The sequence below is a fragment of the Emys orbicularis genome, chromosome 25 (genome assembly GCF_028017835.1).
Source record: "Emys orbicularis isolate rEmyOrb1 chromosome 25, rEmyOrb1.hap1, whole genome shotgun sequence".
NCBI lineage: Eukaryota > Metazoa > Chordata > Testudines > Emydidae > Emys > Emys orbicularis.
In genome coordinates this window covers 3,966,373-3,983,936 of record NC_088707.1, presented here as the reverse complement: position 1 = coordinate 3,983,936, position 17,564 = coordinate 3,966,373, and the positions used below count along the sequence as shown (strand labels likewise).

At 41.4% G+C, this 17,564-nt stretch overlaps 1 protein-coding gene across 3 annotated transcripts in view; it reads right to left on the bottom strand.

Annotated features, from left to right (window-relative positions):
• The window catches only part of FBXL20 (F-box and leucine rich repeat protein 20), a 70,620-nt gene that overhangs the window by 10,449 nt on the left and 42,607 nt on the right, over window positions 1–17,564 (bottom strand). For all 3 annotated transcript variants that reach the window (XM_065422755.1, XM_065422757.1, XM_065422756.1), the window contains 6 exons: window positions 17,215–17,289; window positions 14,333–14,427; window positions 13,672–13,740; window positions 10,780–10,875; window positions 9,284–9,410; window positions 1,213–1,287 (listed from right to left, as the gene is read on the bottom strand). In XM_065422755.1, the coding sequence (XP_065278827.1) occupies window positions 1,213–1,287; window positions 9,284–9,410; window positions 10,780–10,875; window positions 13,672–13,740; window positions 14,333–14,427; window positions 17,215–17,289 (537 nt within the window). The remainder of the gene's footprint in view (window positions 1–1,212; window positions 1,288–9,283; window positions 9,411–10,779; window positions 10,876–13,671; window positions 13,741–14,332; window positions 14,428–17,214; window positions 17,290–17,564) is intronic.

The following is a 17,564-nucleotide window of genomic DNA, read 5'->3' as shown; positions in this document are numbered from 1 at the left end:
GACAGCAGCAATATTAACAAAGTTCTGGAGCTCACTTGAGCCCTGCCAGCTGGAGGACAGAGTGTGATGGCAAGACCAATGTATAGAGTGGGAGGAGATAAAGAAAGGAGAAGAGACGAGTCAGTATATAGACACAGGAACAAACTGGGCCCACTGGATTTTGTGACCTGGCCAGTGTTTATTTCCCACATGGAAAGCACCAGCTTGGAGACTGGCAGTAGCTCTTTTGGAACAACTGCTGAAGTGGGAAAAAAGGGGGAAAAACCCTCTACAAAGGGTTAAATTAAAGGTGAGCGAGAAACTTAGTTTTCTTTTCAGCTCCTTCTAAAAGTTGAATCTTCCAGGTCCCAATGTCAATAGTGAAAAGTTATTGTTGACACCATCCTCATGCCAATCATGTATACATCTCCCTTCAGAGTGTAAACACTACTCCTTAAAACACACTATTGAGTGAGGCCCAGATCTCCAAGCCCCTTCCAACTTAATGCTGCCATATCAGAAGAGCTGGATGATGTACACAAAGAACTCTTCCCAGTTCCTTTTTTGGCTCGAAAGTACATTTTTGGCACTGTTAATAGTTCCAAATTATACACCAATATCTTTGTAAGATACATGCTTATCTAAAATGGAGGCAGAGCCAGAAAATAGCAGCAGCTAAGCATTGTTGTCAGTTACACCTCATTCCCCCAGACATGTTTTAAAGAAATCTGTTAAGTAAAGAGTAGAAAGTTTCATTGCTCCCCCGTTGGTAAATAGGTGTTTGAAGTTCCATGAAGATTTGAGATACAATCATTATTTTATTGCTCTGTTTCTTGGTTGGTTCAGTGTCTTGTTGTAGAGGGCAAATGTGCTGCTTGATTCAGTTTTAAAGGCTACCGTAAAAAAGTTTGGATGCCAACAAACTTACATTCTAGCCCAAAGGAAATAATTTTTCCAGCTAGTCCTGCAAATGTGCTTAGAAGCCCCATGGACAGGGCAAAGAGAGACAAACTGAAGCTAACAAGGCTATTTTGGAGGCTTGTATGACTCTACCAAATGCTACCTCCAAAAAAAAAAAGATGCATTTATTTTTAGAACTTGCCAAAGTACAATTTTCCAGTCTGCAAAAATGACAACGTTGAAGGGTGGAGTAGATCTTATTCAATCCTGTTTAGAGATGCCCTTTATAGCTACATTGCATGTAATATGGGAATCACAGGAAAGATTACTTACTAAGCAGGTTTGCAGGTTTAAAGTCACTAGTTCAGGACAGTGCGCTCCAATGTATTTGAGAGCTTCATCCTCAAGCTGGAAAGAAAAATTTATAGACTGAAACAATTTGTTACATTCAAAGTGGTCTCTACACGAAAATATGAGTTATCACTCTCTGAATTGTCACTGGGTTGAAAAAGTCACTCAGTTCTCAAAATGCGTATAATGGCAATATACAAGCATTATACAGTCTATCTTCCACTGTCTCAGAGATTGAGAATCTACAGATTTGCAAGGTCAGTTTATTGTAGGGCTGTCAAACGATAAAAAAAATTAAGCGTGATTAATTGTGTGATTAATCACGCTGTTCGACATGTGACGTTGTGCAGTCTACATGGTTTTATAAAAAATTTGATAATAAGTGACTATAATGCAAATGGGATATGCTTTGTGCAAAAGGTCTCTTGTAAGGTATCATTACAAAGCTCATAATCTACTGAGTGTGATCATCCTATTTGTAGAAATGTACCACTCTTGTATCTAAAACTAGAAATATAAAATGTAACTCTGAGGGCCTATTGTAATTATGTAAAGTGTGGGCCATTAATGATGGTTTGGAATCTTGATGACTCCCATTGTCTGCAGATGGCTGTTTACCTGTGAGTCTCCCTGTATATGTGTGTGCTGGCAAGTGAGTAATGAAGTCTTGCAGTGACATGTGATCATGTCACCTGAACTGGAATCCATCTTTAACCTGGTGCTTTTCCAGTGAGGGGAGGGGGTGGGAACCCAGAGGAACAAAGGGTTCCCGCCTTATGCAAAAGATATATAAAGGGGTGGGAGAGAACAGAGGGGGAGAGGAGCCATCATGGAGAATCCCCTAGATAACACCTAAGCTGGAACAAAAGCTGTACCAGGGGAAAGAATTGTGCCCAGGCCTGGAAGGTGTCCAGTCTGAGAAAAACTTACTGAAGCATCTCTGAGGGTGAGATTATCTGTATTTAGTTTGATTAGGCATAGATTTGCGCATTTTATTTTATTTTGCTTGTGACTTACTTTGTTCTGTCTGTTACTACTTTGAACCACTTAAATCCTACTGTCTGTATTTAATAAAATCACTTTTTATTTAGTAATTTACTCAGAGTATGTATTAATACCTGAGGGAGCAAACAACTGTGCATATCTCTCTATCAGTGTTATAGAGGGCGAACAATTTATGAGTTTGCCCTGCATAAGCTTTATGCAGGGTAAAACGGATTTATCTGGGTTTAGACCCCATTGGGAGTTGGGCATCTGAGTGCTAAAGACAAGCACACTCCTGTGAGCTGGTTTCAGGTAAACTTGCAGCTTTGGGACAAGTGATTCAGACCCTGGGTCTGTGTTGAAGCGGACTGGAGTGTCTAATTCAGCAAGACAGGGTGCTGGAGTCCTAAGCTGGCAGGGAAAACAGGAGCAGGGGTAGTCTTGGTACATTGGGTGGCAGCTCCCAAGGGGGTTTCTGTGATCCAACCCGTCACAGTGGCGTAGTCGAGCAGGATCTGTGCACAGCTGATTGCTTTGAGATACTGGTAGTGATTTTAAGTGAGTTTTAAGTGTGGTGGCTGGAGAACAGACAAAGTGGTTACTGGTTTGTTATTTTCTGTTTGCTTATTTCGGGAAAGGAAATTAGGGACAGAAAAGGAAGCAAAATAAGTAAGAATGAAGATCAAAAGAAGCTAAAACTACACAAGTTGCAAATTGCCCAGAAAGACTGAACAATGGGCGCTGGAAATGTCTCTGTTAACTAAGAAGCCCCTGAGCTGAGTACATCTCAGTTTCAGTGAACTGCAGATGGGTGTGGCCCAACCTCTGTCTGTGCTGAAGCTGACTGGAGTGTCTAACCTAGCAAGACAGGAGGGGAGGGGTGCCTGTTCTGGCAGGAGGGTGTTCTCTGTGGTATCCCAGCTCATCGAGTGGTGGTCTCAAGGGAAGACAAATCGAAACTGATGTACTATTTGCCTGGGAAAAGGCTGACCTGGAAAAAGAAAAGGCTGCCCACCAACCTGGACTTAAGAGACAAAGCAATTAAGACCCAGAAGCATGACCTGGCTGTAATGGAGTGGAAGAGGTGCACAGAGACATGTATCCTGGAGCTGGAAGTTGGGGTCCTGGTGACTGCTGCGGTGGGAACAAACCCCAAGGACTCTAGCTGGAAGCAAACCCAACCTGAGTGAAAGGGGGGGGATTTTGCTGGCCAGCGAAAGGTCCCTCATAGCTGGTAGCTGTGAGCCTACAGCTGGGTCAGGGTCTCTTTCCCTTTTGGGGGACACAGGAGTGTCTGCCCCATAGGGGAGCCCAAAAACGAATTTTAGGTATACTGCCTCCGCCATGGTCAGTGTCCAAGTCTCTGGCAGTAAGTTCAGGAGGAGGGTGTGACGTTGTGCAGTCTACATGGTTTTATAAAAAATTTGATAATAAGTGACTATAATGCAAATGGGATATGCTTTGTGCAAAAGGTCTCTTGTAAGGTATCATTACAAAGCTCATAATCTACTGAGTGTGATCATCCTATTTGTAGAAATGTACCACTCTTGTATCTAAAACTAGAAATATAAAATGTAACTCTGAGGGCCTATTGTAATTATGTAAAGTGTGGGCCATTAATGATGGTTTGGAATCTTGATGACTCCCATTGTCTGCAGATGGCTGTTTACCTGTGAGTCTCCCTGTATATGTGTGTGCTGGCAAGTGAGTAATGAAGTCTTGCAGTGACATGTGATCATGTCACCTGAACTGGAATCCATCTTTAACCTGGTGCTTTTCCAGTGAGGGGAGGGGGTGGGAACCCAGAGGAACAAAGGGTTCCCGCCTTATGCAAAAGATATATAAAGGGGTGGGAGAGAACAGAGGGGGAGAGGAGCCATCATGGAGAATCCCCTAGATAACACCTAAGCTGGAACAAAAGCTGTACCAGGGGAAAGAATTGTGCCCAGGCCTGGAAGGTGTCCAGTCTGAGAAAAACTTACTGAAGCATCTCTGAGGGTGAGATTATCTGTATTTAGTTTGATTAGGCATAGATTTGCGCATTTTATTTTATTTTGCTTGTGACTTACTTTGTTCTGTCTGTTACTACTTTGAACCACTTAAATCCTACTGTCTGTATTTAATAAAATCACTTTTTATTTAGTAATTTACTCAGAGTATGTATTAATACCTGAGGGAGCAAACAACTGTGCATATCTCTCTATCAGTGTTATAGAGGGCGAACAATTTATGAGTTTGCCCTGCATAAGCTTTATGCAGGGTAAAACGGATTTATCTGGGTTTAGACCCCATTGGGAGTTGGGCATCTGAGTGCTAAAGACAAGCACACTCCTGTGAGCTGGTTTCAGGTAAACTTGCAGCTTTGGGACAAGTGATTCAGACCCTGGGTCTGTGTTGAAGCGGACTGGAGTGTCTAATTCAGCAAGACAGGGTGCTGGAGTCCTAAGCTGGCAGGGAAAACAGGAGCAGGGGTAGTCTTGGTACATTGGGTGGCAGCTCCCAAGGGGGTTTCTGTGATCCAACCCGTCACAACAAGCATTATACAGTCTATCTTCCACTGTCTCAGAGATTGAGAATCTACAGATTTGCAAGGTCAGTTTATTGTAGGGCTGTCAAACGATAAAAAAAATTAAGCGTGATTAATTGTGTGATTAATCACGCTGTTCGACAATAATAGAATACCATTTAAATATTTTTGGATGTTTTCTACATTTTCAAATATATTGATTTCAATTACAACACAGAAAACAGTGTACAGCGCTCACGTGATATTTATTTTTGATTACAAATATTTGCACTGTAAAAAACAAAAGAAATAGTATTTCAATTCACCTAAGTACTGTACTGCAATCTCTTTATCATGAAAGTGCAACTTACAAATGTAGATTTTTGTTGTTGTTACATAACTGCACTCAAAAACAGAACATTGGAAAACTTTAGAGCCTACAAGTCCACTCAGTCCTACTTCTTGTTCAGCCAATTGCTCAGACAAACAAGTTTGTTTACATATGCAGGAGATAATGCTGCCTGCTTCTTGTTTACAATGTCACATGGAAGTGAGAACAGGCGTTCGCATGGCACTGTTGTAGCCAGCGTCGCAAGATATTTACGTGCCAGATGTACTAAAGATTCATATGTCCCTTCATGCTTCAACCATCATTCCCCAGGGGGCATGCATCCATGCTGATGACAGGTTCTGCTTGATAACAATCCAAAGCAGTGCAGACCGACGCATGTTCATTTTCATCGTCTGAGTCAGATGCCACCAGCAGAAGATTGATTTTCCTTTTTGGCGGTTCGGGTTTTGTAGCTTCCACATGGGAGTGTTGCTCTTTTAAGACTTTTGAAAGCATGTTCCACATCTCGTCCCCCTCATATTTGGACGGCACTTCAGAATCTTAAATCTTGGGTTGAGTGCTGTAGCTATCTTTAGAAATCTCATATTAGTATCTTTTTGCGTTTTCTTAAATCTGCAGTGAAAGTGTTCTTAAAACGAACAACACGTGTGAGGTCATCATCCGAGACTGCTATAACATGAAATACACAGCAGAATGCGGGTAAAACAGAACAGGAGACATACAATTCTCCCACAAGGAGCTCAATCACAAATTTAATCAACGCTTTTAACGATCATCATCAGCATGGAAGCATGTCCTCTGGAATGGTGACCAAAGCATAAAGGGGCATACGAATGTTTAGCATATCTGGCACATAAATATCTTGCGACGCTGGCTACAACAGTGCAATGTGAACGCATGTTCTCACTTTCATGTGACATTGTAAACAAGAAGCGGGCAGCATTATCTCCTGCATATGTAAACAAACTTGTTTGTCTGAGCAATTGGCTGAACAAGAAATAGGACTGAGTGGACTTGTAGGCTCTAAAGTTTTCCATTGTTCTGTTTTTGAGTGCAGTTATGTAACAAACAGACAAACAAAAATCTACATCTGTAAGTTGCACTTTCATGATAAAGAGATTGCAGTACAGTACTTAGGTGAACTGAAATACTATTTCTTCTGGTTTTTATAGTGCAAATATTTGTAATAAAAAATAAATATCAAATGAGCACTGTACACTTTGTATTCTGTGTTGTAATTGAAATCAATACATTTGAAAATGTAGAAAACATCCAAAAATAGTTAATAAATTTCAATTGGTATTCTATAGTTTGACAGTGTGATTAATCGACAGCCCTAATTTATTGATTTCAATAACTTATGCTCAGGTCAAAAATACATGATTAACAGACGGAATGGGAGCTGAAATTACTATCTTTTAATTTTGATAAATTTTGTTTCTAATAAATTAATATTTCATAGGGCTCCTCTATATCACCATTTTCCCTCCTCTATATCACTTTGGCTGCCAACAAAAAGTGATTGCCAGTTTTACACCCATGAGAACAGATGGCAAATAATTGATAACAAGGATGTATTCCCATCAATATTTCACTGGAGTCCATAAATAACCAGAAGTTCGAGCTGTTTTTCAGTGATCTAAATTCTGAAAATAAGAGGTTTAACAATCCGAGCCTACCAGTCAAGTCTCCTAGGCTATTAAAAACCACAGTAACATAAGCTTAGGAAACTACTGGCAATGTTCCTAACATTTGGGCTTGTTTTGCACAGTGATATATGTACTATTGCTTTACTTAACATACTAAAAATTTATTGCTTTCTACACCCATGTACAGTGGGACTAATCTTTTGGAAAGTAAATGTTATTTAAGTTTACAGCAGGTAAAATACTGGTCCCGTTTCAGAGGAACAAAAAGAACTAAAACCAAAACCCCAAATCTCCCACACCACAATTTCAAGATTTGGGCAAAAGCGAACCAAGTACATCCAAGAAGATGGCTTACAGGCTTAATCCTTAAGTTTTAATTATGTAGATTTCCTGGAACCACAGGTTGGAAACATAGCAGGGACAACTCAGCATTTCACCTTCCCAAGACAGAAAAGCTGAGTTCTACGTAGTTTACTGCATGTTGCTCTTTCAGTCTTTCCTGCCTGATCTGCATGTGCATTGAAGATCCCACGGCTACTTTTTTTTTTTTTTTTTTTTTTAAATAAGGAGTAAGGGGATTTGTTCCCATGTTCTTGGGCAAAATATCTCTTGCCTTCACTGTTCTTCGGCAAGCTGGGTGCCAGTTTTCTGCCTAACTACCATTCTCTCAGCCAAGAATTGGTAGCTGAAGTAATTCCTATGCTTACAAACACTTTGGGATTCTTATGTTCTTTGGATGAAATACTGTATCAGGTTCTACAGTGTCATTCTGATTTAGTCAGGAGCTTGTCTGTCTGCACAAGACAATCATACATTCAAGTCCTACATCAGAACTTTGTTCATATCTAACACTACAACCAAGAGTACTAGAGAAGGTACTACATTGTTTGAAGCTACAGTACTGTCTTTTGGATGACATTAAAATGGGGTCCCTCGGCCTGTTTCTGGCTAGCAAGCGGTAGGTCCTGTAACCTGGGTATAACCCCCCCCCCCTCACTAAACGAGATTCTAATACTCAAGGCAGATATCAGCTATTGCTGAGTTCACAACTATAACATCTGCCTAAATAAAGTCACAGTACTATCCATATTTAACCTATTAAGTTCTTAAATATCTAGAGTATGAAAAGAGTTATGCGAATTTCATTCTAGTTTGAAGCGTGGGTACTTTCATGGCCCAGCATGTAAAATAGTAAGGTTAAAGAAAATTAACTCCAAACAACAAAGGGTAATGGAAATTTCAGCCTTAAAAGCTAATGCACAATTTTTATTCTAAAGTGTCAGGGTTGAAGATCCATCCATGTAGTATCTTCAGAACCTATTACATCTTGGTCTGGACACAGTCCAAAGAGCAACATGGCCAGTGGTGCAAGTGGAATCCATTTCTTACTGGTACGGGGGGCCACGTGACCCTCCGTGTGACTTCGCCCTGCCCCCAGCCTGGGGCCCTCACGCTCTCCCTGTCCCCTCCTCATGATCCACCCCCCTTACCGGGGGGGAGGGAGCTCTGTCCTCCTCCAGCTGCGCCTTCGGAAACACAGCGGGGAAAATGAGAAGAATGTGGAGCCACTGTACCGCCCCAGTCCTTCCACGCAGGGTCTCCTCCATCTGTACAGCAGCCAGACCCACTGGAGGACGGGGGGGAGGGGTTGTGGAGGGGGTTGGGGGTGGTACCGCAGCCGCGCCAGAAGAGCTGCTGGCATGGGGCCGCCCGGTGGCCCCAGGTTCTGCTCCTTTCCCTACTGGGGTTCACAGGAGAGCCCTGAACTGCAGGGCTCTCCCGAGAACCACACCGGGGAAAGGAGCAGAACGCTGGCAGCTCCTCCAGTGGCTGTACTGCCCCCAGCACTGCCTCCTCAGCCCTGTCCTCCGTCGGGGCTGCGGTCAGACAGAGGAGACCCTGCGTCGAAGGGCCAGGGGCGGTACAGCTGCACGCACTGGAGGAGTTGCTGACATGGGGCCCTCTTTCCGGTATGCCATACCAGCTATAAATATCTTGCTGGTACAGCGTTCCGGACCGCACCGCCCTACTTGCACTGCTGAACATAGTACCATCCTTTCAGAGATGTGCCAAGTGTCTAATTTGCTGTAGGAAAACCTCTGAAACAAAACAATTACAGTCCAATTCTACATTAGCCAGCTGGAAGATTCCACTCAGTCAGGAACTTTTATCATGTGATTCCAGATGCAACTATAGCCAGGCTTTCTACTACTGTCTGACTCTTCTACAAAGGGCTAAAATAAGTCTATGGACATAGCCAGGATATTTTATAGCCTATTAAAAAAATGTTAACGTGACTGTGATTTTGCTCACTACATCCTCTGAACGGGGAGATTCCACTACTAGATAGTTTTCATTATTCAGTGTTCAGCTAATCATGCTGGGCTCAAAGCTAGTAAAGAGTTTCAATAAAGCACTTAATGTCTAGTTGGTAGATCTTATTTCAATAAGGTAATGTTTGGAAATACAAGCCCTACAATACTTCACACTCATTGCTGTAACTGGTGTTGAAGACACTCATTGTTGTAGTTAGTTTAATGCGCATGTTCTCCATAGTCATACCTGCGTGCAGCCCTTCAGAAACAAGGCTTTGAGTCCTCCACAGCCTCTCACCAGAGCCTGGATGCCATCCTTAGTCACTTGGTCACACCAGGAGATATTCAGCTGTTCCAGCAGTGGGCATCCCTCACTTGGGAGGCAAAAGGAAAAGTGGGTGGAAACTTAAGAAATCCAGCTTCAAGACGATTACAGGAAATTCCAATTTCTGGACTTCAACTGAGCACAGGAAGCGACACGCACACCCCACACCCACATGGAACATTCATTTATTAAACATAAAAATCCCCAGATGAGAGCAGCTCTCCAGTGGTAGGCTTGGAAACCAGCAACTCAATTTTGTGGCATTCTGAAAAAAGAAGGTTGATCTCTACTGCATCCAAAGCCGGTCATGGGGCTGCGTCCCACCCCCTTGTCCAGAGACTGGGCGCATCCACAGTGTTATTGGCTGAGAGGCCTAGATACAGCCAAACCAACATTAAATCAGATTCAAAGGGCTTCATTTTTGAAACACGGCCTCTGATTTTCCAGACACAAACTTGTGCTTGAAAATAGCTGCTGGCACAAACAGAATGTATACATTTGATTTGCAGTCAGGTAGACAGACATATAAATGCTATCAACTGTGATTGCAAATAACTGCAGGCACAAAACTGACCCTATAAAATTGGAGGCTAGGTTGAAGCCCTTAAACAAACAAACAAAAAACAGGCTCAAATTTCTGAAAGCTAGCTACAAAAACAAGCCTCTCTCCATTTTCTGTACTCTGATTCCTTTGATATTTCAATGCAGCCTCTTCGCTATTTTGTTTTCCTTCAAATTAGTCTTTCTATATTTTTATCCTTTTTAGATATTCGAATTTATCATTATTTAAAACCCACTTTACTCACTTTTTTTGTTTTTTTAATAGTTTAGGCTTCACTCTTTACCTTCAGGGTTCTCTTTTGCCTCCTTTCTTCTGTCCCAATCTCTTGTCACCATTGCCTGTCATTCCCTTTCATTTCTAGATTACTTGGCAATTACATCTAGTAGGGTTAAGTAGTTACCATGTCACCTAATCAGTTTAAGACAAGTAATCATGTGCCAGTCTTTATTTTGCAACTACAGGACACTTGCTATCTATGCAACAGGAGTTGTGTAATTCAAAAGTCAACTATTAACAAAAAGGTATTTACAAGGCATGTTAATTAAAAACTAAAAAAAACCTTTCCCCCTGCTCAAAAAATAAATAAAAATAGAAACCTCAGTGCAATCCAATTATGCTACTGCTGCTAATCATTATCAGGACAAGGCACCTTCTATTTAGTTCCTGTCTCTTTTGCAGAGCAGAGGGCATTATCCAGCAGAGCTCAGCATTCATGTCTTAGGTTTGGATTGCAATCCTAGTAACCTAGTCACTTATTTAAAACTCCACCTGGGGAGTTCAGAGAATAGGGGACATGGTGGAGTAAGCTATTTAGAATTAAACTGGTGCACGGGATCTCAATGCTGTCAGTTCCTACCTCAGTGCTTTTAGAGACAGGTTGGTTATGGAAGTGCAGGAAGCCAAGTCAAGGTGCCTGAGTTTAGAGCAGAACTTACTAAGGCTGGTACATGTCCTGAAAGAGAATATTAAAAAAAAGATACTTCAGACAGTACATTTATCCATCAAAGACGTACACAGAAATGATCATGTATATTTCTCCATCACACACTATGTGCACAAGTATATTCACATAAGCCCCCACTTAAAAAAATAAAAGGATGGAGAATACAACATGGGCAGGTATTGGAGGTGGGCTGGTGGGAGAGAGGATAGAGGAAATGCTCTTTCTAAGCAGTCTATATGTGTGTGAAGAGGACAGCGATTTTCTTCACATTTTGAATCATTCAGTTTTCGTTGAGGGATTCATTTGCTCAAAACCCAACGCTGAAGACCGTTCTATAGGACATTTCTAACATCTGCTATCAAAGGGGCCAAAATAACTCTTAGATCTGTACCCTCTACCCTATTTTCCCAGCTTGCTGCTCAAGATCGTTTTGATAGTACTGAGAAACGTCTAAAAATGAACAAGGAAAAGTACCAAGCATCACATGACTAAGGGCACATACTGCACACTAGAAACAGGAGCTGGGTGCTGGTAGCAGTCTAGAGTAGATGGAGCACATCCGAGGGGCTTGCTGTTTAGCTGGGACTTCAAACTCCCCGACACCAATGGCAGTGATTTCACCTGCCTAAGGATTCATTTCTGAGGGAATAGCAACAAAATATGATTTTGTGCAGCAAGTGCCAACTGTAGGCAACTATATACTGGGGAAACCAGCTGCTTCTTTTATCAAAGCCTTCAAAATAATTATCCAACTAGTACAGTGTAGAAAGACCCACAAGTGCCTGAAATATACTGCGAGTGACAGCCAGTGATACCCCTTACAAAAAAATCTGAGTAGTGAGGCCAGTCTGGAGGCCAGCTGAGAAACTCAGATGCCATCGCCAACCCTGCTATCTAGCAGAACTGCAGAGGCAGAGAGTCTGATCCCACAAGGTGCCGAGCATTCTGGCCTGGAAAATAAAGACGAGCTATGGTTTTGACTCACAGGACTATATTAAGCTTATAAAATAAAATTACTAGCAATGCAAAAAGGAGTATTTCCACCTGCTAATAAATAACTCATCCCTACACATCTTTGCTGGCTACTGTTAGTCTTTGCAGGATGTGTTGTTATCTCCAGTGGAAGGCCACATGAGATATGAACAATGACTAGGCTGCATTGTCTGCCCCCAAAAGTATGAGTTGTATTTAAAAGCTATTGTAACACTGATGCTTAGAAGTTAACACACAACAAAATTTCAACAACATGAAGTGAAGCTATTTCTTAACAATAGTTGCTACTTGTATCAGAAAAATATGTAAAAAAGCTTCTTTTTAAGGGTTCCTTCAGTTGGCAGATCTTATTTGTCCAAGGAAGCAAATTGATTTAGTGGATTTAACCACTATTCTTCTAAGAAGAGTATTTTAGGCCATCACACTTTCATTTTGAGACTGATCTATACTTTTAGATGCAAAATCTATAGGTAATCAGTATAGAAAGAGCACACATGTAACATGGTTCTTCCCTCAGTCCCTCATGTACTGCCACTGTAGGAAACATAGGGATCTTACAGTTTTAAGTGATGTTATTTTAAAGAGTTACAAATAGCACTCGAGCAGGAAGACAGCAAAGTGGCAGAGAAACTAGATAAAACTTTGATACACGCCTATTTCAAGGCAATCCAGGTGTAACCTAAAGCATAGCTGACCAGCTGTCCATAGGAAAAAAATCTCAAATCTATGTGGAGTGGATGGAAAAGCAGAAGAACTCTCCCAGCACATAACAGTCTGTGCTCGGCAATGTGGAAGTACTGACACACATTTTACGATGACATCTGCTGTCCTCGGATAATAAAATATTAACCAAATTACATCCATCCATACTCATAGCATTTATTAAAGAAAGTTAGAGTTTAAGTACAGGCGAGCTGACTCTTGCCAACTCTTTTAGGAAGGTTCCTTTGCAAAGACATACACCCCCTATCTTTTCCCTGGTCAGGGCTAACGTAGATAAGGATACGTGGAGAACTTCCTTTTTCCCCCTCTCTTCTGAAGCTCTCCCTCTCAGCAAAGGCTTCAAAGAGAGACACCCCTTTCCACCAAGATAGGCAGTCTCTCCATACTCAGATTCCCTCTGAGACTGTCTCCTTTCATCACAGAAATGAGAATAAGACTGCAAAGCCTCAAAGTGAAGCCACCCCCCACCATCAGCATGAAAAAGGGAAAAAACTGTAGACATTGGAATTTAACAGACAGAATCACTCAAAGGAGAATCAGAACTGCTTGAATTATACAAGAGGTGGCAGATGAGCACAAGCACCATAAACTAAGCAACTGTAGCCGCTCCATGTACAGAGAAATTGCAGTCTCCATAAATTCTGACCTGGGAGAACAAGAAGAACATCGCTATTTTGTTCCATTACAGAGTGAGCCTTACTGTTCTGAAGTGGATACTTTAGCTGCCTTTTCTGCATCTGAAAACATGAGTCAGACCTGCCTAAAAAGAATTATTTCCTCAGTATATTTTCCCCTTAATGTCAACAACCTGATATGATCATCTGACTTGAAATAACGAGTGAGCAACGTGACATAAGAGGTTTCCTGATGTCTTCAAATTTTTATCAGACCATAACAAATCATTCCCTCTGGAGGTAGACCACTTACTCATACCACATTTAGAAAACCAACGGTACTAAGCTCATGGGGTGGGACAACGGAGGAGAATCTGGAACCACTACCTTCCATTCAGTTGAGACATAATTCATGTATATTAATAATTACAAGGGTTAATAGTCCAACATTCCCCCTAATAAACATGTTACTTACGTATCTGTGATCTTGGTGCAGCCATTTAGGTTCAATACTTCAATATTTCTGCAGTTTTGTGCAAATATCCTTCATTGGAAAAAAAAGATAACACGACTTTTCAGACAATGCGTTTCCAGATGTTTTGAAACAGATGCTTTACCCTCAATACTACAGAAATAATTAAACAAAAAACCAAAAACCAGGCACTGTTTGTCTTGGGCAAACTGTTGACCCTTCCCACCAGCCTTTTACATGGGTGCACCTCTCAAGCACATAGAATCAAATAGGCTGCTGAATGCTGGGCTTAAAGGGCAATGCAGAACAACAGTGAGTTGTTACCCATATCTTGTCTTTGGAGTTCTCTCAGCCCAGGAGCAAGGGACAGAGGTTCAAGTTTCCAGTGCCAATTCCCCCAATATTGCAACACCATCGGGTTGACTCTATGGTGCTATTTTTTAAGGGAAGGGAAGGGAGAAAGGCTCATATTTCAAACACACACACAAAAGAAGGATATGCATATTGTTCATCATTTACTTAAGCGATTATTTTTGGATGCATATTGTTATTGGTCTCACTCTAGCACGTTGATGAGTGGATATACCATTCCAGCCCTCTATGGGTGGGGAAGGAGAACCATTCTTTGCTTCATAGTTAAGAGCAGAAGAAGCCATACCACTACCTTAATGCATTGTCTCCCACTCCTAGACACCCACGCAGGCTTAGCTTTCGCAAGAAACCCCCACATCTTTTAGAAATATTCTCCACTACTCGACCCTGTAAAAAGACAGGAAAAGAATTCTACTGATATCACTTCTTAGTTTCCACAATCTCTTCATTAAAGTTAAATTCAAAACTTTGTAGATTAAAAACAGTTTGTATATTATTCCAGACATAAGGGCACTGAGCAAACACAATTACCATCATACCAATATAAAACTGAAGGAGACCGATTCAACTTCTAAAAATGGACAAGGAACAAAACCCAAGGAAGAAAGCTGAGGCTAAGCAGTAGAAAAATCCTCTACAGTCAGAGCTATTGGGTAGCCTCTTGCACTGCCCAAGAGATGGCTGAAGAAATACAACAAATCACAGAAACAACACGTGACAAGGATTTCAAATAGGCATGTGTTGTCATAAAAGATGTAAAGATTTTTGTTTTGGGGGACAGAGTGGAGATGAATAGTGTAGAGGACTTCTCTTCTCTCACGGAGGAAGCATTTCAATTTTCCTCTCAAAGACATCTGGAGAAATGGAGTTTAATGTCATATTTTACATGAGAGAGTATCTCCCCAGAGACCCCAGGACAAGTTTGAATTTTCCACAACTTTGGATGATGAAATGGTAAAGAGTCAGAGGAGAGGAGAGAAAGACTATACAACTCTATCAGCACACAAGTTTCAGTGTCCAGTAGTATTTTATTCTCCTCCTCTGATCATTGGAGAATGGAAACATCAATCACTTTCAAGTGTTAGCTACGAAGAGTTTGTATTAAGAAATTTTTAATCCCTCCTTCCCAAACCAAAAATGTATGTGAACATTAGGGTAGCTGCAAAGTATTAGCATGATCTAAAAGGGCTATCAATCTGCTGAGGCCCCCTCATTTACCTTCCTTAAAATCTACTCTGAAGTACTACTATTTTTCAAATGCCAACTGCAGCTAGGACGTGCTGCCAAAGTACTGCAATGGCTAAAAGGGATAAAGGAAGATAAATCCCATGCTGCATTTTAGAAAAGGAAGGTAACAGAATTTTAAACCACGCATATGTTTGTATAGGCCCTCAGTGGCCTCACCACAGCTGTGAATATGTTTGGGATTGCAGAGGATTCAAATATATTTTAAAGAAAAACGCTTAAAAGCTGCAAGTTTATCTTCCTTTAAGCATACAACATTTAGGACTTAGCCTGAGAATGTCCTTTTAGGTTAAGAACAGCAGCATTTTGGAGCAGCTTGTATTAAAATATAAGTCAATGCTAGTGCACAAATACATATCTGGTACCCAACAGATGAGTAAGAGAATGGGGAGACTTTAAAGCCATGTAAAACCGCTCAGGAAGGGAAAAGCCTAGTTTAAATTCACAGCATTACTCTCTCCTTCTTACACAGTTTAGATAAAGCACCACGGCTGAAAAGTTCTTTCCTCATTTCCTGCTCCTACCTTGGATCAGGGAACTCCAATGATCTCCCTGCACCTGTGTGAAAGTGAAGTCTTATCCCAGCAGAGAACTTTAGGAATGCTCTTACTAGGTTTACTTTCTCCCTTAATCAACAGCTACGTGTCTGAAGAAATACTTGCTGTAGAGAGCAGGACCACATTTGCTTTCCTCCTTCAAAACACTCTGGGCACTTGCCAGACTTTTTGGGTACACAATTTGCCACATCAGAGGCCAGTTCCTTTATGTCTGGAGAGAGAGTACTTTAACGCTTCTGTCCACAAAGGCTGTGTAACTTGCAGCTTCCACCAGGACATTACACAAGCCATTCTCAGGCTTATGTTTTTCAGTTTGTGTTGAGCTACAATGCTGCTCTCCTCTCCCCATCTCCAAAAAATAATTTTTAAAATGAGAATGTAACAATCTGATAAGGAGTTTAGTTTGTTTTTGAAAATTCAGCCAGGAAGAATACAGGGACTTTAGTTTTCAGAACAGTAGGACAACATGAGGCACAAAGTTATCATTTCCTACATGGACTCCACAGTTCACTTCTAACAGATTGATCCAAAGTTACAAGAAGGCATTCCCACAGAGGTACATCTTTTAGAACTAACTCAGAACTGGAAATCTCTGGCATCTTCCTGGTTTGTGTTTCCATTTCCAACAAAGGAAAACAGACACTAGAGACTAAGGCCAGGTCTACACCCAGCCGCTAGTTCGGCGGCTGGGAATCGAAGTTCTGGGTTCGATTTATCGCGTCTGGTCTGGACGCGATAAATCGATCCCGGAAGCGCTCGCCGTCGACTGCGGTACTCCAGCTCGGCGAGAGGAGTACCGCGGAGTCGACGGGGAGCCTGCCTGCCGCGTGTGGACCGCGTCTGAACCGCGGTAAGTTCGAACTAAGGTATGTCGACTTCAGCTACGTTATTCACGTAGCTGAAGTTGCGTACCTTAGTTCGAATTTGGGGGGTAGTGTAGACCAGGCCTAAGAGAAATTCAGTGTCTTAATGGTAGAAGTCCAAGTATACCAGATAAAAGCCATACTTGATTATGTTGAGTTGGAGAGAAAAATCTAGACCAATACTTATCAGCAATATCTTTCAGCAAAAGCACATATTTACTCTAGTTATTTCAACTCTCTCAGTAAACAAAAAACTGCTTCTTTAAAATAAGTGTACATGTACACACAAATACCATTCAGTCCTGGTACAGTTAAATAGTTCTGTCCATTTTCAAAAGCTGAATGAATTGCCAAGACTATAAAGGCTCCCTGAAGCTAAGAAGAACTGAAATTAATGATTTTTATCTCCAGGGAAGGTGGAAAGGGTTATGCTGGGGGTATTAATCTATTCCATACTGTAATTATGTTTTTAAACAAGAAAAATGGGTTTGTATGTCACTTAATTATACCTCAATATCCCTCTGGAAATCAAACAGGTCAATTCGCTGCCAGTTACTGCCATCCAGGGCCAGAACATTCCATGCCTTTATTGGGGAAAAAAACGTCAGTGCATGATTAATATGAAAAAAATGCCAGTGGGAATCTAGTTACAATTTGTTCCTTTTAGAAACAACATGGTGTCTCAAGTGAAAAAGCACCAAATAATTACTGCAACTGATGAAAAACCCTTAGATCAGCAATATCCTCAGTTCAGACAAGACTTACCACACTGACACAGTGCCCTCTTAATTCCCCATATTTCACTGAACACTTAGGCAGGCAAGTCCAAGGTGTCACAGAGATTATCCGCACACAAATG